Source organism: Rhinichthys klamathensis, unplaced genomic scaffold (assembly GCF_029890125.1).
Source record: "Rhinichthys klamathensis goyatoka isolate OS25496 unplaced genomic scaffold, OSU_Roscu_1.1 h1tg000509l_1, whole genome shotgun sequence".
Lineage (NCBI taxonomy): Eukaryota > Metazoa > Chordata > Actinopteri > Cypriniformes > Leuciscidae > Rhinichthys > Rhinichthys klamathensis.
The window spans coordinates 240,116-268,068 of NW_026606990.1; the positions used below are offsets into that span (position 1 = coordinate 240,116).

At 38.1% G+C, this 27,953-nt stretch overlaps 1 protein-coding gene across 11 annotated transcripts in view; it reads left to right on the top strand.

The window, feature by feature from the left end:
- LOC130072825 (protocadherin alpha-C2-like) overlaps positions 1-27,953 on the top strand; it is a 121,801-nt gene that overhangs the window by 82,944 nt on the left and 10,904 nt on the right. For 4 of the 11 annotated variants that reach the window (XM_056238105.1, XM_056238101.1, XM_056238100.1 and 1 more), the window contains 3 exons: positions 314-376; positions 20,061-20,119; positions 25,559-25,644. The exons of 2 other annotated variants lie outside the window; for them this stretch is intronic. In XM_056238105.1, coding sequence (XP_056094080.1) covers positions 314-376; positions 20,061-20,119; positions 25,559-25,644 — 208 coding nt within the window. Of the gene's footprint in view, positions 1-313; positions 377-13,508; positions 16,380-20,060; positions 20,120-25,558; positions 25,645-27,953 lie in introns of those variants that run through there. 5 more of the 11 variants (XM_056238107.1, XM_056238108.1, XM_056238103.1 and 2 more) reach the window with 2 other exon arrangements.

Below are 27,953 nucleotides of genomic sequence, written 5' to 3' on the forward strand. Positions count from 1 at the left end.
GAGAGCGTTAAGGCAAAAATCTGTTTATTTTATTGCATCTTGTTAGTTGCAAGATGTTATGTTTTAACTCTTTTCTCATTAATCAGGTCAACCTGTCCATTCAAATCAGTCAATTTGAAACCTGATTTGTGGCATGATTGTTTTAACAATTTTGACTCTATTTAGCCTTAAACATTTTGAATATAATTGACAATATTGACTGTTTGGCTAAAATTGTGGTCCCTTTGACTTGTTTAGAGTTAAATACAAATTTAAATATTGGATGTTGTCATTTCTTTGCTCTATTACCCAGCCCTAGTTTTTCTCCCTACAGTTACAGTTTTTCCCAACTAGACCACATGACCCACAGTTCAGTGGCACACTTATCAACCAGCAGGTTAGTGACGCTTCTTTTGTTCTCTATACTCTTCTGTCTCCTTCACATTCTATCACACACACATGTTATGATGTGACATTACGATCTTAGCACTTAGTGTCTTTCCTTATGCCTCCATCTTCAGGTTGTCATGGCGACCGGGCTCTGTTTCTTTATAACTAGCCAATGCTGCATTTTGCCACACCCACAGAGAGAGAGAGAGAGGGAGAGAGAGAGAGAGAGAGAGGGAGAGAGGGGTGGTGGTGCATGCAGAGTCTGTGTGAGCAGAAAGGGTGTGGTGAACTGGTAAATGAATGGAAAAGAAAGACAGTAGAGTCAGAGGATGTTCATGAAAAAGAGGGAATAAATGGGTAAGCAGGTGGTCTCAGGCAAACAAATGAGGGTGTCAGGGAGACAATAAAACACGGATTCACAGAATTAATTCACTCTTGGGAGGGCGAGTGGAGAAACAGCATCCGCTGGGCGTTTAGCCACTGATTAGACATGATAGAATTTGTCATAGGCTTATTGAGAGACTGAGACAGAGAGAGAGCGAGAGAGAGCGAGAGAGAGCGAGAGAGAGCGAGAGAGAGAGACAGAGAGAGATAAGGAGTATGGGAAGATGATGAAACATGGGTGGTACCAGTTGTGATTTTTTTGAGGAAAAGCCCAGAATGATGATGATGTTGCATTATTTTTAATTCACCTTATCTTTCCCACAAAATTGGTATATTTTGTTACTAATTAAATCCTTAAGTGGTGCAGTTTTATAATTTGAGATGTACAAGTGAGGCTTTTGTCTATTGACATAAAATCTGGGGCATAAATTAGCTTGTTCTGCTTGGAAGAACCTTTAAATTGTAGTATAGTATGTTCTTCAGATGACACTGGAGAGAAACAATATTTGTTTTGTGCTTAGAACTTCCCAACATGAAGATGTAATGAGTATTGAATATTAACAAAGCAGAGTGTACAGCTGTGCAAGGAATATAAGAACCAAGTTTAGGACACACAAATCAGGACATTTGTCTTTGCAGAACTCTTTCAGTGGGCAGCAACTAAACAGCTATTTATTTCCCTGATGCACTAATTTATCTGCCTGTTCACTTCTAAATAAAACGTTAAAAAAGAAAGAAACGTATAGCAAGCCAACTGTAATGTGTACTACAGTATGTGTTGTTAATATACAAAACTATTATGAACAATTCTGATTAAGGAAAGCTGAAAGTGACACAATTATTTTTTTTTCTACTTCATTGTACGGTTACACTTTATTTTAAGGTGTCATTGTTACAGTGTAATTATATATTTAAGTACTGAGTAATATTAAGCAACAACATGTACTTATTAGGGTTAGGGTAGGATTAGGATTTGGTTGAGGGTTAGTTGTAATTATGCATAATTTACTGTTATTACTATGGTAAGTACATGTAACATATGTAACAAGGACACTGTTCAATAAAGTGTTTCCCATACAATAAATTGGTATTAGTACAGAGATTAATAGAGCACTTAAAGGGATAGTTCACTTTGAAATAAATTTTTGATATGTTTTAGCTTACCTCAAGGGCATCCAAGATGTAGGTGTCTTTGTGTCCACAGTATTTTCAATTTTGTTATTTTTAGGTCAAACCGTTCTTGTCTGTCAGTCATATAATGCAGGCCTATGGGGTCCACCTCAAAGAGCATGCACAGAGAAGTCCAAATTAAACATGATTTAATGACTCGTAAATGTAAGTACACATTGATGGCCTAAGACATGAAACGAGCGGTTTGTGTGAGAAAACGAACAGTATTTATATCGTTTTTACCTCTTGTAAACACAGTCACGTCCAAGTACTCTGATGGCGCGGGCGCCTCTGTCTGCGCAAGCGCCGGCAAGCGCCGGAAAGCCCCGGCGTCACTCATTGTTTACACAGAGATTTCGGACGTTTTACCTTTCACTGTGAGGATCTAAACATATTTAGATATACAGGAAATCGCAATGGAAGACGATTTCGGAAAGAAATTAGAAAAAAAGAGAGATTTTACGTCCGAAATCTCTGTTTAAACAATGAGTGACATACAAGCGCGAGAGATCACTTCCGGGGCTTTCCGGCGCTTGCGCAGACAGAGGCGCCCGCGCCATCAGAGTACTTGGACGTGACTGTGATTACTAGAGGTAAAAACGATATAAATACTGTTCGTTTTCTCACACAAACCGCTCGTTTCGTGTCTTTAGGCCATCAATGTGTACTTACATTTATGAGTCATTAAATCATGTTTAATTTGGACTTCTCTGTGTATGCTCTTTGAGGTGGACCCCATAGACCTGCATTATATGACTGACAGACAAGAACGGTTTGACCTAAAAATATCAAAATTGAAACTACTGCGGAAACAAAGACACCTACATCTTGGATGCCCTTGAGGTAAGCTAAAACATACCAAAAATTAATTTCAAAGTGAACAATCCCTTTAAATGCTTTTGTACATACATTTCTGTACAAGCTATACTCGACAATTGGTAGCACTTTATTTTACAGTCCTGTTCCCCATGTACACTATATACTTATTATAGTAATTGCAACAAGGTACTAACCCTGAACCTACCCCTAACATAACCTTAACCCATGTAGTTACCTTATATTACCCAGTACTTTCTTAGGTGAGTACACGGTAAGTACACGTAAGTGCACGCACTGTAAAATAAAGTGCAACCCAACAATTTACTTGAAAACAATGACTTTATGCTAATATAACATTCCAGTATTCATTCTGAAATATACTAAATGCGTTTATTTTACAAATGAATAGCCTGATATGCATTCACAGATTTCTGGTCTCTACAACCAAGCAGCAAAAAGAAAAAAGAGGGAGAGAAGGGGAAACTTGTCTGCTTGATATTCTGTTTTTCACACACATTCACAGCATGCACGGGGTCCTCAGTAGTGGCTTTGTGGCTCAGTGAGTGTGCAGAGGTCTACTGAGGCTTGTCTGCATTGCCTGATAGCTTTGTTTCACCTCCACAGGCGTCTGTTGTAGAATTGGGCTTCTGAAGGGCAACCGGTGCTGAGGCAGCAGGGTTTATCAGGGCCCCGGAGGTTCAATTGTTTTGCGTTCAGTAAAACCGTGGCCTGTTCTCTGACGGAGAAATGTAATGGAGGAGAAATTACACACGCTTTGGGATCGCAGATCCTGGAATCATGTTGGCTTACAGATAAAGGAAGAGAGTTCTGGGTGCGTTTAGCTGTGCCTGCCGAGAATAGAACGGAGGATTCTGAATGTTTTATTTATTCTGCGGTGCCTAAACGGTTGGTTTTAAAAAGTGCAAGAAGTTTGAATGCTTGCCTAAAAATCTTGGCTATGATTAGTAATGCCTGTCTTGTGTGTTTTGCCTAATTATTAGAGAAATCTATAACTATTTGTTCTGACAATGTTTCAATTTGATTACAGATCAAATATATAGGCCCGATTTCACAGACAGGGATTAGATTAAGCCAGGATTAGGCTTTAGTTTAATTAGGACATTTAAGTAGCTTTTATAAATGAGCCTTAGAAAAACACATCACTGGTGTGCATCTTGAGACAAAACCATGGCACTGATATATATTAAGAATTGTCAGTGCAAGTTTTTTTTTAAGTTAAAACAGCTCAAATTTTAGTCTGGGACTAAGCCTTGTATGTGAAACCGGGGGATAGTGCATCATGAAATGTAAAAGTTAATCTATCCTTCCCACTATAAAATGGGGATATGGATTCAGAAATTTCAATTTGTGCAACTGAATTACATATACATTATGATGGATATGGATGTAGAGAGATAAAAAAGACGATACATATATTTTGCCTTATCACTCACTCTTCCCTTCCCCTCTCACATTATTAAATTCTCATACTTTGATGATTGGTCAGGACGTGGCAGTTTGTTTTACAATAATTCAGTCATTTAAGGGTGGCAGAGAAGGAAAAAACGAGGAAGAATGGTTTGTCTTAAAAATAGATTATACTGCAAGAGAAACGGAGGAGATGACTGTCAGAAATACGTATTGAGGATAAGAGCATAGCGGTGTTTAAAGATGAGATTTGAAAAGAGGATTTATTTGTTCTATTCCATTGTTTCTTTGTCTCAGAGACAGAGTCTAATGCATTCTGATATGTGAGATGTAAAGACCTGCAGTTCTTCTTTTGTACCCATAGAGGTCTGACTTTACCCATGCTCTGTTTGACAGCATCCAGTACATTGCTGACACACCCAGTCATTTTCTTTTCTTCTTAGTCTTTCAGGCAATATCTAATTAATATTCAGGTCTCCTATATAAAATAGTAAAGGTGTCATGTGAAAAAAAGCTGAACTTTATTAAACGTGATAATTCTATTTTTATGTGTAGCTTATACCATTGCAAAACTTTAATCAGTATAAATATTTTAAAAGTTGTGTACATTAAATTGCACAATACAAATTTAAAATTGAATTCTTTTTTAAAAAAAACAGAATTCTATATTTCTATAGCAAATAAAATGTCACATGTTAAATAAATATATTTCTAAAACAAACATCTGCAATATATATAAAAAACAATAATTTAAAAAAGGTTTTTTGAATGGAGAATGTTGGTTTTCTGATGATGTCATCTATTTTACTATGAATGAGAGATGCATGAGGTCATCACTCGTGGCCCTGAGCAGTGTGACAATGAAGAGGGAAGCCCCAGAAGTCACAAAACTGACTCACACACATTTTGTAGACAGACAACACTGACTCACACACTCTCATAAAGACCCTCATTTCATAACGACATGTGGGGACAATTTAACACATTAATTATAGAGAAGACACTCTCATAAACATTGGTGTTCAGACTCACCTCTAACAACTAAGTCTCAAAGCCGGTCCTGCAAAGCCCTGTGCTGCACAATAGCCATTATTGCAGTCTAATGAATGTCTTTTTAAAGGGGCAATAACTGCACTGTAATGATCCAGCGTTAATATTTTAGAGTCATTTATAGTGAGGGAGAGCTGGAAATTAATATCTTACAGAAGCACTCTGATGAGCTGTAGACTCTGATACAGAGAAGTGATGAGATATTTCTTACCACTTTTCGGTCATGTTCTGCACTATGCTGTTAAGTCTACAAGAAGTAAGAACAGCTTTAGAGAAATGTCAGGATATCTATCTATCCATCCATATTTATTTTCTTTTGTATAGTCTTTAAATGGTTTCAGACAATTGGATGCCAGGATAAATAATGTGTGTATGTACTGCTTACATGTAGAAAATCTGATAGTTGAAGTTGAGGTGCCTTAAAGAGTCTTTCATTTTAATACAGTTTTTTTTATTCGCTTTGGTACTATTTTCATAAGTAAGGTGTACATTTTCAAAACTCTTAGTACAAAAATCCAAACTGATCACACTTGTAACGCAGCTAGTCATTCTTTCAAAACCTGATGTAATGCTTTCAGTCAGTTGCACATGTTTTCAGTCCACATAATCATTGTTTCAAACACAAGATTATTGTAATATGTAATGAGAACATTTGGTTTAATCCCCGAAACACAACTGTATGATCTTCTTTCAGTTTAGTCTTTTTAACAATCAGTTCATCCAACAGCAAACAATGCAAGATACATGTTTCAAATCGGCCTTAGAAGTGCTGAAATTAATATGCTATAGTTCTATAAAAGACAGATTACACAGTTTTCACATTGCAATACAATACACTTACATTACCCAACATTTACATAATCTATCATTTCCAAAATATCCATGTGTAATCAAGTGAAGGATCAATGAAGACATCCCAATCATTTGGGCAAATTAGTTTTTATTTTTCAGATTGTAACATATGTATACTTTCTATAATTAAATGTAACTAAATTAGAACAAAACATAACATTTCGTGCACACATTACATTAATGCAATGTACAGACATTTCAGGGGACGCCAATTGGTGATCGATACGAATTGTAGAGGAGAGTTCAGTGTTTTTTTTTATTCGCTTTGGTACTATCTTCACAAGTAAGGTGTACATTTTCAAAACTCTTAGTACAAAAAATCACCAAAAAAGTCATTCTTTCAAATCCTGATCCCATGCTTTCATTATAATACACATTTTCAGTCCACATAATCATTGTTTCAAACACAAGATTACTGTAGTATGTATTGAGAACATTTGGTTTAATCGCCGAAACACAGTAGTTTCTTTCAATTTAGTACTTTTAACAATCAGTTCATTTACAGTAAAAGCAAATAATGCAATATACATGTTTTAAAATCACCCTTGTTGCTGAAATAATTGCAGTAACACAGGCTACAGTTTCCACATTAGACACTTACATTATCTAACGTACGTAACATAATGTTTGAAATCATCTATTCAGTGTGTTATCAAAAGGTGTGATGCAGTATGACACAGCCATGAGGTTTTGTGCTATTGAAAAGAGTTTGCTATGGCCATACAGTAAATGTTCTCACTGTGCCATATGACTGAATACTGGATGACCTTTATAAGGCAGTAGTTGATTCCATCTGTCTCCCTTCCTCTGATTCATCTCTGATCAATCTGATGTTATACAATTTCCTCAAATGGCAAATCTCTCTGTCACACACACACACACACACACACACACACACACACACACACACACACACACACACACACACACACACACACACACACACACACACACACACACACACACACACACACACACACACACATACACACACATACAGAGAGAGAGAGAGAGAGAGAGAGATACTTTGAACATAGTGGTTATAACCTAAGATAAATCACTTATAATGTAAAAATAATTAATCACATCTGCTTATATAAGAAATTGCAAACTAATTTGTATTAATTAACTAATTTTGGAATCTGTATGTATCTGTAGAAATGTATATATGTACCAAATGATTCATTGATTAACCATTAAGATCAGTTGGATTAAATAATAGACAAATGTATTAAACTGAACGAAAAGAGATGCAAATGAAACGTTTGATAGTAATAGCGTTATGAAAGGCAGCTGAAATGAAATGTTTATTTAGATGAAACACTTATTTTGTGTTGTGAAAAGGATACTTTTTTGATTTTGTGTATTGTACTAAAACACTAAAATGCACCAAAGCAATAAAAAAAACTGTAAAAGGCTCCCATGTTAGACATATTCAGCCATTGCATAACATAGATGCTACTTGTTTGAGTGAGTTTCCACTTCAGCGTCTTTTAGTTTATTCTGACAGATGTCCGTTTGAGCAGAGAGTAGGAGAGATAACTTAATCTAAAACCCAGAGGGGGGAAACAATTAGCAGCAGACAGCAGATGGATGCGATTCTAACAGGTAAAGCAGGGAGATGTCAGTGTTGTACAAATGCATCACAGCACAATGAGACACAGAAAAGACAGCGAGGGAATGTGTGTGCGTGTGTACGTGCTAGACAGACCTCGAAGGGAAAGGCCAGGTGTTTGAATCACTTGCGTGCATAATTGGCGAGATTACGGCTGATGTTTTCCGTCCCCCCTCTTTGAAATGGGCGTAAACAGCCGTGCGTGTCCCGCGGGGAGCGTCTGTGAAATGTCAGGACAGCGCAGTCAGAGCTCACCTTTGCCGAGTAAAATGGGAAAGAATAGATTTGAAAAATTTGTGTTTGAATGTACAAAGAATGTTTGGTTTCACTTTATTTTGTTGGTCCCTTTAACACATTCTGTTGACTATAAATAACGTTGTGCTAACTCTCATTAGAGTGTTAGTTGAGTATTAGTAGACTGGTAGAGTTAGTAGAATAAGTTGTCATGTAGTTACTTATAATCAGTAGAATTTCTATTGGAGGACCATCAAAATAAATGATTATAAATAATTTTTTTATAAATTGGATAGTTGTCGGTGCTCATTTCGCAATATGTAATTACATAAATGATACATAAATAAATGAAAAAGAAAATAATAAATGAAAAGAATGAATGGATTAGGTGCTGATGTATACACGTTACCGCACAGATCTTTATTGTTTAGCCTATTTATTTTAATTTTTTAATCAATCGCTTTGGCTCAATTCTCGATTGAGAATTTTGATTTAAGCAAATTGCATGTTTTGGCACATGTGTGTACAATTGTCTACAATTTGCACAATAACTAAATAATCAAAAATGATGAGTTGATTCTCTGTGAAATTGTCAAACTCTTCACAACATCTACACATTCTTTCATCGTGTGAGCCAAAATGATCCTATCAGTCGTACATGCATGTATATTCCATAAATACCTATGACATGGAATGTTTGTAATGTCTGCTATTTTGGCAAATGGCCTGTAATTATAATGAAATAGGAATCACAATCTTGCCTATCAACCAATCAAGTTTGGAAGCACACAGTAGGCTATATGGAGTTTGCCCAGCACTACCGTTACAACCAGTTTTGAACATGGAGGAACGTGTCTTTACTATGTACTAACATTTAAATTAATAATTTGATACAATGCACTTATTGTGTATATACATGTTTTTACATTGTACTTACATTTTAAAAGTATCTGCATGTAATTGAAATTACACTAAATAGAATTACACTGTTGACCCTTTCCTTAAACCATCCCAACACGATCTCATGGAAGTGCGTATATATACCACGAATTTAATTTCTCGTGCTATTTATACGCCAAAAATGTTTTTTTTGCGTGCATATGCTACGCACTGTAAATCTCTTGGGTAGGATTTAAGGGGGTGTTGAGTGTGTGCATTTTACACACCAAAAAGTGCGTATCATATGCACGCGAAAACTGCGTATCATATACACGCAAAAACTATTTTTGGCGTATGGCACGAGAAATTTAATTCGTGGTATAGATACCCGCTTTCATGACTCATACAACCAAACCTGTCCCTCTTACCAGTATCCCACCTCAATAGCAGCAAAAGTGTTTTGGAATACAATATGAACACAATAAGTACACTGTACTTATTTTTTTTTATGTAAGTACATAGTAGTTACATAAAAAAATAAGTACAGTGTACTTATTGTGTTCATATTGTATTGCAAAACACTTTTTAATATCTTTTTAATTTTTTTAAGTCACTTTTTAATTTTTTTAAGTCAATCCTGTGGTACACAAAGAGAAAATGGACATTTGGTCACACTATATCCATTTTCTCTTTGTGTACCACAGGATTGACTTTCCCTAGAACATGTTTACCTACTGCTGAAATCTGTATCTAAAAAACCCTGTATGATACACAAGAACATTCAGCTAGACAAAGCTGGCATTCTTATAGTGTGGAAAACAGACAGTGTCAACTAAAAAGTAGAAAACATAAGAAATTTGTATATTACAAATATTTCCATGGTGAAAAAACATCTAAACATTTTGACCAGCATGGCTCACACACTGAATTTTATTTTTATTTTTTTTGGCATTGGTCAATTTAATGACACATTAACTAGGTTTTTAAGCATGAATGAAATGTTTTGTGTGAATATACATTTAGCAGACATGCGACAGAGTTCTGATGTTCAAGCAAATGTGATGTGACAATTGCACTTACAGTTGTTAAGACTGTTAAGAATGAATGTTGCCAAAGCGATTGAGAAAAATTGTAAAACTTAGTTCCTCCTTTTCTTATTTCCTCCTCCCTCACAGCGGTTTCTCTCTCTCTCTCTCTCTCTCTCTCTCTCTCTCTCTCTCGTAAACACTATAGTGTTGTTCAGAGCTAATCGCTGCATTCTCTCTTCTTGTGGGCGCTCAGCTTCTTCAGAGGCAGAGAGGGTGGAAGGCGGGGGAGCGTTCACTGGCCCTGTGGCCTGATGATTCAAAGCACCGGGTTCTTCTAGGTCATTCTGTCTAAACATCAGCCTAAAGAGCACTGCTATTTGTACAGCAAAGCCTGCCAGACATCACAATCTCGTTTGTTGTCAAATAACGCCCCTAGATGTCACACATTTTATTACAGTAAATATTCATCAGGGTTGGTTTATTTCTGTGTACTCACACACCTTAAAGTCTTGACTACAAAGGCAGGTGTTTAGGGCGACTATACATCTTAAATGGATCGACATGGACTCAGGTCATCTTCGTTGCAAGTCATTATGCAATGTCGATCATATACTGCAAAACAAATCCATAGTCTGGTCACTTCTGCCCAGAGACAGCGTGAGCTGGAGGCTCCGATGTGTGAGATGTGCGCTAATGTCTTGACAGGAGAGAAAGCCAGATACACAGCCCAGAGTTTATAGCTTCCGATGGATATCTAATAGCCCCAGTGGACATTAATAGATATAGTGTCAGGACTGTTGGCGGTCTGATGTGATTTCCCGCCCTGGCCTTGATTAATTAAACAGTTGGATTGGTTCCTGTGAGGTGCCGTTATTTAGCTTGAAGCTCGGCATCAAACAGGCTGCAACAAGTGGACCCACAAGCCGAGGGATGTGCTGTATTTCAGTTTTATCCGTATTTGATTTGTTTTAGGGTCTTTGTATGTCTTGCATAATTGCTTGCATACAGAACTGCACCCACACTAAAACTCAACAGTTGTCCTAACTAAGACTTTTTAGTTCACTTTACTCAATGTACAACAATTTTGAGCTTATTTGTCAAAATTTAGTTATCTGTACTATTCACACACTGTAAAACCCAACAAGTTAAGCTAACTCATTTCATTTGAGGAAACCGATTGCCTCAATTCATTTAAGTTTATAAAAAACAATAGTTATGAGTACTCTGAACTTATTTTATTCGAGTTCACTAAAACAATAATATTTCTTAAAACACAATTAAACTTTACACTGCATTTAATACTGTATAGGTGAAACTTCACTTTATTGAGTAAAAACAGTGTACTATATTTTTCTGACTCTGAAAACCCAACATAAGATTACTTGATGGCTTTGAGTCGCATTTTGTCAAGCAAAAGGGAGTTTTTGAGGCAGGGCAATTCTTAATAGACTTTACTCATTTCTTCTACAGTTATCTTTCTTCGTAGTTGCATTCACTATTTTTCCAAATTCATCTCGAATGTTGAATTTTCCGTACAACTAACAATTTTAAGAGAACATCACGTAACTTGGCTTCATAAATTGATGTTGATTTCCCTAAAATGGTTGGGCAACTTATGTACGGTTTCAAATGAAGAGAAGTAATAAATATGTGGCTTTTAAAAGATGACCTAACTTCTCTCTAAATCCCAAACTAATCTACAATTCAGGTTGAATTACAGTTTAATCAAATTGTATTGCTAACAACTATATCACAAACACCATCTAACAAAAGGGGTTGATCCCCCTCTAGTTGTGCCAATATCTTGAAATTGTCCTTGCTTGAGTCACACACAGATATCAACATTCAGCAAGCAAAACAACAATGGCAAATTCATTTTTAAATGAATAGACTCTGACCATTACAAAAAAAAATGTATTTGCTGTCTTTATTGTGCTAATACTGACACAAGACAGCAAATACAATTGTCAAATAATAAAAAAAGAATTGTAAAACAAAGAAATTATAATTTAGTTATGCTGCAATGCACTCTGGGAGTAGTCTCTTACTCAGTAAGCCAAGATATGAAAACTTGAATATATTAATATACTTTACTAGATTTTCTGAGGCAATTTTTTCTGAACATTTTTCAAGTAACTCTATAAAAGAAATATTTATTTATATACACTACCGTTCAAAAGTTTGGGGTCAGTGAGAATTTTATTTTTATTTTTTGGAGGAAAGAAATCAATACTTTTATTTATCAAGGACAGTAAAGACATTTATAATGTTACAAAAGATTCTATTTTAAACAAATGCTGTTCTTTTGAACTTCCTATTCATCAAAGAATCCTAAACAAAAAAAAAAAAACTGTACAACTGACAGACTAACAACTGTTTCAACATTGATAATAATAATAAATGTTTCTTGAGCATCAAATCCTCATATTATACTGATTTGTGAAGGATCATTCATTTGACACTGAAGACACTGACACTGGTGATGCTGAAAATTCAGCTTTGATCACAGGAATAAATTACACTTTACTATATATTCACACAGAAAACAGCTGATTTACACTGGAATAATATTTAATACTATAACTGATTTTTGTTGTATTTTTAATCAAATAAGCGCAGCCATGGTTAGCAGAAGAGAATTCTTTTAAAAGTATTTAAAATCGTAACGACCCCAAACTTTTGAACGGTAGTGTATATATATATACTTTTTTTTACACTGGCTCTATTCTAGCCTGTCCTAATCTATAACTTTGTATTGCAGCACTTGCCTCTTTAGGATAAATCGCGTTGTTGTATTTCTCATTTGTTATATTCCTTTGCTTGTTTGCTATTGTATCATTATACAAATAAAAAATACGGTCAGATATGTAGAGAGGAGGAAAGAAAGGCATGTGGTGGACTGGCTTGGATCAGAACGTTTGTCCCTGCACCTGTTTTGAGCATAAAAAAGAACAAGTGGATGAGCACCATGATATAACAGCAAAAGAGGGGCGAGAGATTAGAAGGAAGTGTGTGGGAGAGGCACAGCAGTCCGAGATGCTTCATTTGTAATCGGTGACAATTTAATCTCTCAGATTTGGGGACAGTAAGAGCGAGTGAGTGGCCGGCCAGTCAGTGCTGACGGCTATAACTATAAGAGCTGTCAGCAGTCTCGAATGCATAGACGGTGAGAAGTAAGAGGGCTTTCTGAGATAAAAAGGAGAGAAAGAGAGGAAAAAACGATACTGTCAATCAGTATTTTATATGTTCATTAAAAATCAAACATGTCGTTGTGATAATATAAAATCAATTGCTCGTATTAAGGTGAAATGTAATTTAACGAGAAAGAAATATTCTGTATAGAATTATATTTTGTCACCTCAGTTAGCCGCTGAGAAGAGGAGACAATGAAAAAAAGGGCGGTGGCACTGTCTCTGTGATTGAATGCAGCCGTGTTTTCAATCGATATTGATGAGAATGTTTTGAAAACAAGACGAATGTTGCAAAGGCTAAAGAAAGCGGTCATTTCCTTAATACACTTCTGATTTTTAATTCTTCGTGGTGCATCTGGTTGTTAATAGGCTTGTCGGTGTTTTTGTTCGGAGGTGCTGAAATGCAGTGAGCTGCGCTGGTTAGAGCGCGTTTCACCCATCCCCCGCCTGTACAGCACTGGGTGAGGGAGGGGGGCAGGAGAGAGAGGAAAAAGAGAGAGAGGGGGAGCAATAGGCAGCACCCTTGTGAGGGGAAACGAGAGTCGGCTTCGTGGAGAGGAGAGAAGAAAAAAAGAGCTGGGGCGCAAACAAAAGAGAGAATATGGATGGAGCAGAAAAATGTCTGTTTGAAAAGGCAAGCGCAGCGGAGACTTTGGTCATCCTGCACATAGTCTACCCGTTTTTTGGATGCCGTGCTTTGGAGCTGTTGCGCGGCGAGCTCTAAAGGCGGAACGTGGTTTTTAATCCGTCTGTGGATGTTGCCAGCTTGCGATGGCTGTTGCAGGGCGATGTAACTGCATAAAAGAGAACGTGCCTCTTTGTTTATGTTTCTTCATTGTTCTATTAAGTGTCCTTACAAATGCACAAATTCGCTACAGCATTCAGGAGGAGTTGGAGAGCGGAACTGTCGTTGGGGATCTTGTTCGGGATCTCGGGCTGGAGCTGCGAAAGCTTTCGGCGCGTCGGATTAGAATCAGCTCCGACAGTGCGAGGCGATACTTTAACATCAACCACAAAACTGGTAAGCTTGTTATAAGCGACCGGATTGACCGCGAAACGCTCTGTGAATTCAGCGGGACCTGCACGCTTAGTCTCGACGTGGTGTTAGAAAGCCCATTTGAACAGCACAGCGTGGATGTTGATATTCTGGATGCAAATGACAATTCGCCGCTTTTCCCTCGAGACGAGTACCAGTTGGAGATCTCGGAGGGCTCACAGCCAGGCGCGCGGTTTTCCATTGAGGGCGCGCAAGATTCTGACGACGCCTCAAATTCCGTGCGCCATTATCGCCTCACCTCAAACGAACACCTGGCGCTCGACTCAACCAAACCACCTGCAGATGGAAAACACATAGAGCTCGTGCTGAAAAAACCTTTCGACCGCGAGCTTTTGCAGTCTCACCAGTTTCTAATCACTGCTACTGACGGCGGATCGCCTCCGCGCTCAGGCTCAGCCAAAATCAACGTGCGCGTCTTGGATACCAATGACAACGTGCCAGTCTTCGACAGCTCCGTATATAAAGTGAAACTGCGGGAAAACTCTCCCGTTGGCGCGCTGGTGATTAAATTAAACGCCACAGATAGAGATGAAAGCTCCAACGGGGAGGTGTACTACTCTTTTAGCTCGTACACGCCAGATAGAGTGAGGCAGGTGTTTTCTGTAGACACAGACAGTGGGGAAATTCGAGTAATGAGCAATGTGGACTATGAAGAAACCAACACCTATGAGATGTATATCCAGGCGGCAGATCGAGGCCAAGGGGCCGTGGCAGTGCACTGTAAAGTGGTGGTGGAGGTGTTGGATGTGAATGATAACCCTCCTGAGATTGTGCTCTCCTCTCTCTCCAGCCCAGTTCGAGAGGACGCTCGGGCAGACACTGTGGTGGGTTTAATAAGCATAAATGACAAAGACTCTGGACAAAACAAACAGGTCAGCTTGGATATCATCCCCCCTGACCTGCCCTTTAAAATCAAATCATTCCGAAATCATTACACCATTGTTACCTCAGCCTTCCTGGACCGTGAGACTATATCATCATACAATGTCACAGTTACAGCCATGGATGGTGGAACGCCACCTCTTTCATCGTCAATGACGATACGAGTAGAAGTGGCAGATGTCAACGACAATCCACCACGTTTTAAACAGACTTCATACACCGTTTACGTCTCAGAAAACAATGCGGTCAGTGCACCTCTGTGCGTCATCAAGGCAACGGACCCTGATGCCGGAGAGAACGCTCGCATCACGTACACCGTCCTCAATGACAACAACCATGGTGTTTCCGTGGCATCATACGTTTCTGTCAAACCTGCCACAGGTGAGGTGTACGCACTACGATCGTTTGACTTTGAAAAGTTGCGTGAGTTTCATTTCCAGGTGAAAGCTCAAGACAACGGTGTGCCTCCTTTGAGCAGGGTGGCAACTGTCTATATTTACATCATGGACACCAACGACCACAGCCCGAAGTTTGTTCGCCCCGCGGCGAACGGCTCGCACTCCACAGAGACCATTTTGCGTAACTCGGAGGCAGGCGTCCTTGTTTCACGTGTGCTGGCTTGGGACTTAGATGCTGGGGAAAATGCCTGGTTGCTATACAGCCTCCATCACCCGCCTGAACTGGACTTGTTTAAGGTGCACGAGCACACAGGTGAGATCCGAACTACACGGAGAGTCTTCGAGGACAATTCCACTGTCTTTAGCCTGACAGTGCATGTGCAAGATCATGGTTTGCCTCCTCGCTCCGCATCTACAACAATCACCGTCGGAGTCATGGAGCTCCCACCCAAAGTGGCCCCAGACCCAAAACGCATAATCAGACCACATGGCACAATGATGTTCTCTGAAGTGACCCTGTATCTTCTCATTGCCCTCAGTGCTACCACCTTTGTTTTCTTGCTAACTATCTTCGTCCTAGCAATTGTTCGCTGCCATGCCTACTGCAGCCAACCAGACGCTTGCTCCTGCTCGCCTTGCTGTGTGTCCAAGAAGAAAAAGAAGTCATCGATGAAGAAAGCAACCAAAGATGGTGGTGGTGGAGGTGGTGGCGGAGCAGGTGGAGCCACAGGTGGAGGTGGGGGCGCTGCTGGTGGGGTCACGTTCCAGCAACAGTCTGAGGTGATGCGGAGAGATCTGAAAGTGGAGCCACGATACATTGAAGTCCGAGGAAACGGCTCTCTAACTAAAACGTACTGCTATAAGACCTGCCTGACCGCAACATCAGGAAGTGACACTTTTATGTTCTACAATACGGGCCGACCGATGAGTGGGACTTGGGGTTCAGGGGCAGACCGTTTCTTTACAGGACAGAGCGGGCAGTTTGTGCGCAGACTGAGCATGCCCGACGCTACGGCAATACAGGTGTGTGCAGTGCCCACACTCTTATAGCATTCATCAAGTGAATCATCCATCTATGCATGAAGTGAGGAGAAAATCTGGTCTTTTGCTAATCTGGTGCCTTTTCACTCTCAGATATGATAATGATCTAGGAGTAGCTTTGGCATTTTCAATTTTCACTCAGAAATCACTAGTATTTCACATTTAATTACAAAGAGACAGAAAGTAACACATTGAAATACATGTGAAATTCTACAAATATTTTTTCTTGTAAAACAAACTCCAATAATCTTTGTTTTATTTACAACTTCGAAAAGTCATGTACTACAGTTGTCTGCTTACTGTTTGCAGTACAGTGACAGGCCTTTTTTCAGCACCGGAAAGCTCTTGCTTAGAATATATAGCAGGGCTCGGTAATGGATGCCGGCTGTTGTATTGGAGCATTTTTACTTTTTTTCTTTTTGTGCCTCATTAATTCGCAGCAGCAGTCTTCAGTGTGCACTGCAGAATGCATGTGTTTGTGTGTGTGTGGTTATGATGATTTAACGTATCAGACTCTCTTTCCACTGGTTTACATCTGTCATCAAATTGCATTTCATCAGTTATGAATTTAGAGAGAAGCGCTCACTGTTTCTCCTCTCCTCTTTCACGCTTGTACTCTCTCTCTCTCTCTCTCTCTCTCTCTCTCTCTCTCTCTCTCTCTCTCTCTCTCTCTCTCTCTCTCTCTCTCTCTCTCTCTCTCTCTCTCTCTCTCTCTCTCTTCAGCCTGTTCTGCAGTGCGTTGTTTCAGGACAGCTGGGTATGTTTATATTTAGAGGTGTGAAGCTCAAACAACACTCCAGTTTCTCTGTACCCACACTTAAATCTCTCAAGAGAGACTCTCCATGCCTAGCTTCAGTTTAGTTAAGCAACTTCATATTGGACTTCATCCACCAAGACCAGTTGATAGGCCTTTAAGCTAAACACAGTATGATTGGTCCCCTGATGATAGATAGATAGATAGATAGATAGATAGATAGATAGATAGATAGATAGATAGATAGATAGATAGATAGATAGATAGATAGATAGATAGATAGATGGATGGATGGATGGATGGATAGATATATAGATGGATAGATAAATAGATAGATGGATGGATGGATGGATGGATGGATGGATAGATAGATAGATAGATAGATAGATAGATAGATAGATAGATAGATAGATAGATAGATAGATAGATGGATGGATGGATGGATGGATGGATGGATGGATGGATGGATGGATGGATGGATGGATGGATGGATGGATATATAGATGGATAGATAGATAGATAGATAGATAGATAGATAGATAGATAGATAGATAGATAGATAGATAGATAGATAGATGGATGGATGGATGGATGGATGGGTGGGTGGGTGGATGGATGGATGGATGGATGGATAGATAGATAGATAGATAGATAGATAGATAGATAGATAGATAGATAGATAGATAGATAGATAGATAGATAGATAGATCCTTTAAATGTCACATTGTATGCACATTACTCATTAGTAATTCAAAAAATGTGGGAAAAAGGGGGTACCTCAAGATAGCAAGTCCATATCTGATGATATTTATACTGTTAGATGGGTGAATCTCAGGAAACTTGAGTAAATCTATAATGAGAATCACTATTCAGAATAATGGAAATTATAAGAAAAAATCAAAGGGAAGAATAATGTGATTAATTATCATGAAATTTCACAGAGCAAAAACTCTTAATAGCTATTTTATTTTTTCTTATTTTTTTATTTAATTTAATTTAATTTAATTTTATTTATTTTAATTTAATTTTATTTAATTTTATTTTATTTTATTTTATTTTATTTTATTTTATTTTATTTTATTTTATTTTATTTTATTTTATTTTATTTTATTTTATTTTATTTTATTTTATTTTTAGATCCTGCCGCCATTGAGTTACATGCCATTTCTCAACAGATTAGCTCATTTTCTCATCAGCAATTTGTTGCAGCAGTTTTGTCAGTTTGTCAAGCCTTAGTATGACCAACAATTTATTACAAACGAAGCCTTCAGTATCTGCTCTGTTAGTTCACCAGCGGTCATCATTACAAACTGAGTGCATTTATGTTATTTTGTTGATCAAGTTGTGAGTGTTTCAGGGATTACTGGATGAGAAAACATGTGTGAGCGCCTCTTATTTGTGAAGTAATTACTGGCTCATTTCAGCTTTTCTCATTAAATGTCAGTCATGTTTATTCTCCCAGTGTGTGATTAAGTGGCAGTGGAGCGGTTTCTGGTGGCTGATTGGGTGGTTTGGTGTGGAAAGAAAAGGAAGGAAGGATTGTGATTGGTTGGTGCAGAGGTGTGAATGCTGTATCCAGGCGAGGTGTGTCCACTCAGAAAGGAACTGAGAGAGAGAGAGAGAGAGAGAAAATGAGAAAAAGAGAGTAAGGAACTGCTGGTGAGACGAGATCAGACTGAACTCATTATCTGCCTCTCCTCACACCACACACACACAGTGAGTGATAAATCAAAGACCTGTGAGATGAATAAAAAACAGATCCCCAGTATCTTTGCTCAGCAACCTACTCTGTTTTTATATTTACTTGATTTGAGTGTCTGTAATTTCTGCACATATTTAACCCTTCATCCAAAATCTTTCAAAATCTTCCTACTGCATATCCTTATTTACTCATATATTGAATGAGTCATTGTACATTACACCTGGTTTTGTTTAGGGAACGTTTTAAACACAATTGGTGGATCAGATGGTTACATACAGTTTCAATCCTTTGAGTTTGTTATTTTGTTGTTTTTATTTACATGTTTTGTCTCTTAGAGGTTTGGCGATTGAAATGTGGTTGTTATGGCCCTGGTAAAAAAAAAAAAAAAAAAAAACTCTTGATTTGTAACTGATTTATAGTGTCTTTATTTGGAAAAGGTTTTATTTGAGAGTACAGAATATGAAAGGTTCCAGTATGTTTTTGCATGACCAGTAGCAGGTGTGTATTGTAGGCTTCTATGATGGATGTGTGTGTTTACGTGTTTTGTGGAGAGCAGGCTCAGCTGATTGCACTGCGAATTGGATTTCACATTGATGAATGTCCACCAGGAGATGTGTGTGAGAGAGAAAATTAGTAATGTATTCACTTTGCAGATGCTTGTATCTTACCCGACTTATACCAGGACAGGTTTGAGAAGCACTGGTCTATAGGACCATTATAGGTTTTTGCATTGGGAGGACCACCCCATATTCTCTTTACTACAAGCAAAAGTATCATTTTCCTAATAGTAAGCTGTTTAAAAAAAAAAAAAAGCAAAACATCCTCTCACCATGTGCATTTTGACTGCAGATATGCCTCAGTTTCTCTCTCCCTGAGGAGACTCTTTCAGATCGATCTCACCCCTCTGCTGCTGCTCCTCCAGGGCTTTATGCCCTTGATTTGTCCCTGTGTCTGTTTGTTTGAATGGTTGGTCCGGCTGGTTCAGATCTTTTGGGCGATGAGCATCTCAATTTATCAGTGATGTTTGTGTGTATGTGTGCGTGTGTGTTAAGACCTAACTGCCTTTTCTCCCAAGCGCCAGTTCTGCAGCCATCATGACCATATGACTACACTCCAGCATGATTAATTAATGAGATAGTATTGTTTTTTTTAATCCATCCCAGCGCTTAAGGTCATTTCTTTGTCTCTCTTTTTTTGTCTTTCTTAGCCTAAAGTTCCAAGTGCAGACTGGAGATATTCAGCGTCTCTCAGAGCAGGAATGCAAAGGTAAGACTTGTTTGGTTTTGTTGTCCTAATTTGTCGGGGTTTTTTTTGCATCTACTAGAAATGAATGGATGGATGGATGGATGGATGGACAGACAGACAGACAGATGGACAAGCAGATAGATAGATAGATAGATAGATAGATAGATAGATAGATAGATAGATAGATAGATAGATAGATAGATAGATAGATAGATAGATAGATAGATAGATAGATAGATAGATAGATAGATAGATAGATAGATAGATAGATAGATAATTATAATTAAAAAAAAAATACATTTGTAATTGTACAAGAATAATTTAAAAATATATATTATTAAAAAAAAAGATTATAATTGGACCACAGGTAAAATATTACATACAATTTATGATAATGACTTCGCTGAATTTAGTAAAAGGAAGACAAGAATAGAATATCATATAGGCCCTGTTTACACGGTCGAACTGAACTGAACTGAACTGGCATGTTCTGGTGGTCGATCGGATAACAGGTGGACGACGCTAAATACAGATGTAAACGTGGTCTAAAACGTTTTGAGCTTGTCCACTTTCAACCCCTTCCAGAGGTCATCGAAAACCTATTAGACTGGATTGCTTTCGTAGTGTAAACGCTCATGTTGTCGAATGTGTTCGAACAGCCACAAAAGTCACTCTACTCTCCGCCTACTGACCTAATGCTTAAATAATATGAGAGGAGCGTTAGCCAGATGGGATTTAAACTTTGTTTAAGACGCAAGTTTGGTTTAAAGACGAAAAACAAACACAATGTTCTCTCACCATTCCTGATTTCTAACACACACACATATACATTTACCCGCCCATAGACCCTCCCCTTGAATAAATCCAGACAGAAGTGGTTGAAACAAGACGGATTAAAACACCTGGTGTAAACAGGTGTGTGTCTCCCTCGTCTACTTGCGATCTGATCGGCCAAAACGCATATTAGAACCAGGTGTAAACAGGGCCTATAAGAACATAATTTTCAGACATTACATATGGAAGTAGTTAGCTAAAAAACAAGTGATGCTGGTATAATCATGGAAACTGTGCACTGGCATTACATTACCCATACATCACCGGACCATGCTGGTTGGTCCAGTGGATACAGTTATCCACCACTCGTTCTGAATCAACCACAAGATCCACCACAGCAGCCGCTGAATGACCAGTACAGCTGTACAGCGACTATTTCCGTGGAAGCAGAAGTAGGTCATATGCTGGGATTGAAGTAATGCCTACAGTCATGTCGGCAACAAATGATGGCAACGAAGGACATTGCAGACAACAGACTGGACAGCACAGTCAGATATGCCAGAGCTGTGTGTGTGTGTGAGAGAGAGTGTGACTGAATGACCTCTGATCTCCATTAGCGGTACACTGATTCCCTCCTAATAACAGCAGGGTTTAATGAGAGCTAATGTAGCCACGCAAATCATTCTCATGCATTAAATCAGATTCCCGTCTCACAATTTATGTGCTTGGAGAAGCCACTGCAAAATTAATTTGACTTTAATGATGTTCTTGCTTTCTTTTGCTTGTTGAGTTTAAGGCAGATTTATAAGGGTTTCATTGGTGGTATACGTCATAGCTTTTCATTTCATTAATGTTTACTATTGCTCATTATTTAGAGTTTAGGATTTGAACCTTAAAACTCAAGTATTTCGACATGCAACATGTCTGTGACATGAACAATACCTCAAATGGTAAGCCAGTGAGAATACCTTAGCGACGGCCTGACAACACGAGTGAGACTCGCAAGGGCAAACATTACTTACATTTTCTCCAGAAAGAGATTTTCTTCTCTCCTAAAGGCATTACTTTTTCACTCCACAGACAAAAAGATTTTAGACAAAAATAGCTTTTTGGATGTTAAAGTAGTGAAATGATCAGTGGAGGATGCAATGACATTGATATGCAGGCAGAAATGGGCCGAGGGAAGGAGAGGCAGACAGGAAGAAAGAGAGTGGGGGATGTTTGAACATTAGCTGAGGATCATGTATTTGGTCCAGTGTTTCTCATTAATAATGTATTAGCCTTACTGACTGCTGCTTCACAGCTCTTTAAAATGGCTTCCACACACACACACACACACACACACAGTATGTAATAGCAGCGGTAACCGCCTGACCTTGGACTGCAAACATTCATCAGAGAAAGAGAGGGGGGGAGGGGAGGGGTGGGGCAAATAAAATGGTGGTTTTCTACCCATCACTGTGTGTTCTGCATGCATCCTGTTTTTGGATTTTTTTTGGGTGGGTTTTTAACAGTTTAGTTGTTAATTGCGATAGTTAGAGATGTCATAGCGTATTACTTATATTTTAGAATTGACATTTGAAAATACATGAACTATACATACTACTCCATATCTATCCCATAAAGAGTTAAATAAAATAAAAACTGGTGTGCTAAAATAATCAAATAGAGTAGATAAGCAATGTTATTTAACTTTTACCATTCAACAGTTTGAGATCAGTAAGATTTGTTTTTGTTGAAAGAAATGAATACCTTTATTTAGCAAGATTGAGCAGAGATCTTTTGTAACATTATACAGTAAATGTCTTCACCATTTTAAATAAATGTTCTTTTGAACTTTCTATTCATCAAAGAATCCTGAAAAAAATATGATCATTTCCACAAAAAAAAGCACAGTTTTCAAACACTGATAATAAGAATAAATGTTTCTTGAGCAGAAAATCATCATATTAGAGTGATTTCTGAAGGATCATGTGACACTGAAGACTGGAGTAATGATGCTGAAAATTCAGCTTTCTTCACAGGAATAAATTACACTTTATACATTATACATTTAAAACAGTTATTTTAGATAATATATCACAGTATTGCCGTTTTTACTGTATTTTGATCAAATAAATGCAGCCTTAAAGACTTATTTCAAAAAACATTTAAAAAAATCATACCAACCTCAAACTTTTTAATAGTAGGCCTATTGTTGCTTGCAGAAGTGACCAAAGGCAAGTGATCATGTTTTATATGTTTATATAATGTACAGTCAAGGCATTGTTATCGTAAAAATAGAATACATTTCTCTTCTTCTAATTTCCTGCATTTTTTTTTTTTCATTTTCTCAAGTTTCTGCAATATTCTAGCTTACTCTCAACATTATGATACTGCAAATATTCTTGACCCTTGCATAATAAATTGCTTGTGATGTTCCTCAATTGCATGTCACTTTAGATAAGTTGTTCTCCTAAATGGTGTTTATATTCCGATAATGACCAACTCACTATATGTTACCATACTTGTTACGTAGATAATTTCCCCAAATAAATGGACATGAAATATTGATTTGAGCTCAAATCATTCTATTAAGTGAGAAAAGGAGTCTGATTTAATAGTCATGAAACTAGCACAGCTATGTAGGAAATTGGTTGCTTGGGACAACAATCAATTATTATAAGTTTATTGCAAAAATGTTTCATGGCAATACGCCATGATTAGCATTTATGTGCAAGAAAAGGTTGTATTGTGGTTGAGGGAAACCATTCATCAACAGTGACCATCTGAAATGCATTTCCCCCCATTCTTCTATGACAGTTGATGTTGTGATGGAACGACCTCAAAATACTTCATGCTTTCAGCCACTCTGAACACAGTGAGCTAATCCTTTCTTAACACACTGCAGCTGTTTACAGATCTACAGAGAGAGAGCATGCAAGTGATAACACCCCTTTTTAAGAGCAAAAGAATTGCGATTGCCACTGGCGATTTGTAAGGCTTTTTCCTGATGCAGACACACATGTGGGTGTTTGTGGAGTCAAGATAAAATGCCGTTTGCAGAACATTTTACTTTTTATAACACGGCGTATTTCCAATTGAAACAGGGTGATCAACTGCCAAAAAATTACACTGATAACTGTGTGTTTGTGTCTGTGAGAGAGAGAGAAAATCTTTGGTGTGAAAAATTGAGTGCACAGGAATGTAAGCTTTAATCTCAGAGGTGATGTGACAGTGCAGAGAAGATCACGGTCTAATCCTTAATCTCTAATCCAAGCCTCTAGATTTCAATTCTCACCGAAGACCTACATATACTATTCTGCCCAGGTCAAACACAAACCCCGCTCAACTCAAATGTATTTATAAAGCACTTTTAAAACCATAATAATGGACCAAAGTGCTGTTCATAAAAAAATCATAAAACGTTAGCACTTACTAGCATAAAATAGCAACATAAACAATAACAAACAGTCATATCATCAGTCATGCATATCACTCACATTGATCACACCTGTGGTTAAACGTCAAAAGCCAAGGAGAATAAGTCAGTCTTAGACCTTTCAGGCCTCACATTGTCTAAGACATGCATCTGAAGACAAATCTTTTCTCATAGAGTTGGGTCTGACACAATTTGATTCAAATATGATTCGAAAAATATACATGAATGCAAAGAATTTCTTAGTTTTTGATAAGTGCTTACATTTAAGAGACCCTTCAATTGTGAAAAGGATGTTTCTTCTTCTTCTTTCTTCTTCTTCCTTCTTCTTCTTCTTCTTCCTCTTCTTCTTATTCTTCTTCTTAAGACCAGCAGTCTAAAATTTCCACTGTTGTTTGCTTGAGCAGGGTGTTTTTTTTATTTTAGCACATTACATTGTGTGTATATGACCAATAGAGTAAGGAAATTGCTAATCAACTAATTCAATAAATCAATATTTGTTAAGTGCTTTATAAGGATGTGTTCACACTTGGCATGTTTGGTTCGATCAAAACAAACCCTGGTTTGATTGCTCTGTTAGTGCGGTTCGTTTGAATAAGTGTGAACGCTGCCGTCTGAACCCTGGTCCCACCAAACAAGCGGACTTCCAAACGAACTCTGGTGCGGTTTGAATGAAATATGAACGCAACAAGGACCAAAGACATGTAAACAAACCAAAACGGGACATGATGTCGACTCTAAAAAGGACAGAATGCTCAAGCATACCTGTTGTTCTCGTCATAGTCGTGATGTTGCCCATCACAGTTCAGTTCAGGCGTCAGAACCGCGTCTCCTAGCGGAAGATCTTCGTTTGTGTGTGATGGAGGGATTCCTGCCGCTGTTTTGACTCCTTTACACATTTTATAAGCTCTTCACGATTTCTCAGCCGGTCAAAATACCATCATATGCAGGCTACGCACATACAGCAAGCACATTTAGCCCAGAACACATCAGCATTGGTTTGAATGTTCGGTTAGTTCCGTCGTGAAATATACGTAATAAAAGCCGATTAGATTGTGAACATCTTTATCCCTTTAGGTTTCGTATCTTTAGTTTTGGTGTTGAAATGCCAATGCGAATGATAAGTGGACCAGGACTTTTTTTTGGGGGGGGGGGGGGTTCCGGACCAAACGAACCAAGCAACCTGAACTACAGTACAAGTGTGAACACACCCTAAGAGTGAATAAATAGTCTTAATCTAATAATATTTCTCCTCTATTTGTGTGTAGTTCGGTCCATATGGAGGAGTCATCCGTGATGCAGGGTGCTCAAGGAGTTCTGGTTCAGAACTGGCCCACCGTCTCCAGCGCTCCTGGTAAGATATAGGAACTAAACTCTATGAGCAGACACACTCTTCAAGAAATGATAATCATAAATTAGATCTCTTTCCATTCTTAGCTGTTTCTCAAATTAAAATGAGATCAAATGGAGAAATTAGCTTACTGTATGTTTTCTGCTTCTCAGAGTTTTTCTTGGGTTTTGAGTAGAGATTGAACTCAATTGAAATCTCTGACTTCCAAGATTAAATGATCCGAGCTGTTTCTACATTAATTTGTATAGCTGTATACTAAACCATTGACTCATTTGTTGTATATTTTATTTCTTACAACGCATTTTGGCAGAAACATCTGTATGGAGCCCCTGAAGGGACATGGTGGTGAAAATAAATATGAGATGGGTCGAAAAATAATGAGTCAATGCTTTTGGGTTCTCTCACAAATGTTTTGCATTCCCCCGAGAAACTTCGCGTTCGCTCACAAACCGTTTGAGTTCTTTGTGAGTGAAAAGAAAGTTTCTCGGGGGAGCACAAAAGTTTCTCGAGGGAACTTTTTGCAAGAGAATGCAAAACCATTCAAATATTTTTTTCCCCTCCCATCTCAATGTCCCTTTAGGGGCTCCATACATCTGAGAAAAACCTAAATGAAATCTATTTGAAAATAGCTATGAAAGAGCAACCACTGAGCAATACAATGTTCCACTGTGTGGTCTGGCAGGATGACACTGTCTTTCACAGTCTCACTGGTATTACCCCTCAGGACCATCTATTGCTCTGTCCCGATCTAGACTATCACTCTTTTCTTTTCTCTCTCACATCATTCTTTCACTCGCTTGCCTCTTTCGCTGCAGTCTCCTCTGTGTTGGCCTCTTTTGCTGAGATGCTGCAGTCATGCAGGATATGAGGAATATGACCTACATGAGGCTTCCTTATAGGAAACCCAGCTGAGTAGTTCAGGGAGCAACTCTATACATCACAGAAACCACCGTAATACATTAGTGATACCGCAATCCGCCTATTATGCCACACTGAGCCTTGACGTAAATATCACTTCACAATGGCAGCAACCCAGTCAAAAATTGTTAATGAAATAGTTGACCCAAAATAATATTTTGTCATCAGTTGCTCACGTTCATGTTGGAAAGCGGTTTGATTTATTCTGCCAAGCTCTTAGACGGGAAAAAAAAAAAATCTGTTACATTCTGTTAATTTGAGATCTGCTCTGGAGGGAGAAGGGATCTGTAAATAAAGGCATTCATTTGGGTCTTACACAGGAACAAAACTTGCATCTTCTGGGAATGTATAGTGGATAAACTAAACTAGTTTTAATCACTCTCCACTTTCATTGTATTGAAAACAAGACCATTCACTTTTTTGGAATGGAAAAAATCTCAGATTTTGAGTGTGTCTCATTTTGTGTTTCTTGGAATAAAGACAATAGTACAGTTGAAACAACATGAGGGTGGGTAAATCTTGCTAAATGTTGGATGAACTATTCCTTTAAAACTTTTTAAAAGAAATTCTCAGGAAAATCCAGAGTAAATTGTATGGTAATGCTTCCTTTTACAGTCCTGTTACCCATGTACATACTATGTACTTATTATAGTAATTACTGGGTAATAACTAGGTACCAACCCTGAACCTACCCCTAACCCATGTACTTACCTTATATTAGCCAGTACTTTCTAGGTACGTACACAGTGTAAGTACACATTGGTACATAGTATCTACAGCTGTAATATTTGTGTAACTACACATATGTAACAACCCACGGAATGGTATGTGTAAGTACAAATGTGTAACAGGACAATGGTAACAACACTTTTTTCAGTTCAGTAAGTACACATGTGTAACAGGAATTATGTAACTACATTTTGTAACATTAGTACTTACACATACCATTACGTGGGTTGTTACATATGTGTAGTTACACAAATATTACAGCTGTAGATACTATGAACCAATGTGTACTTACACTGTAGTTAAATACTATGTATATATAGTTACCATGTAAGTTCACAGGTTTTAGGGCTACTTAATATAAAGTGGGACCAATTGTATTTGTTTGTTTGTTTTCCCACTGTCTGATAACAGAGGAATACCCTGGTTTTAATGTTGGATTATGTGCGTTTAGCTCGTTCAGGTGACCTGTCAGAGCTGTGTGATGAAGAAGAGAGTGACACCGATTTCCACAGCTCTGACCAGATCAAGCATAAATCCACTTTATCAGCTGAAAGAGGAAATGACACAGTCGGAGGGGATGTGGAGGTTATCTGCAAAAGCAAGAGAGAGAAGCTCAGTACAAAGCGGCGACCGAGAGAGCGTGGCTAAAGCACAGAGAGATGACT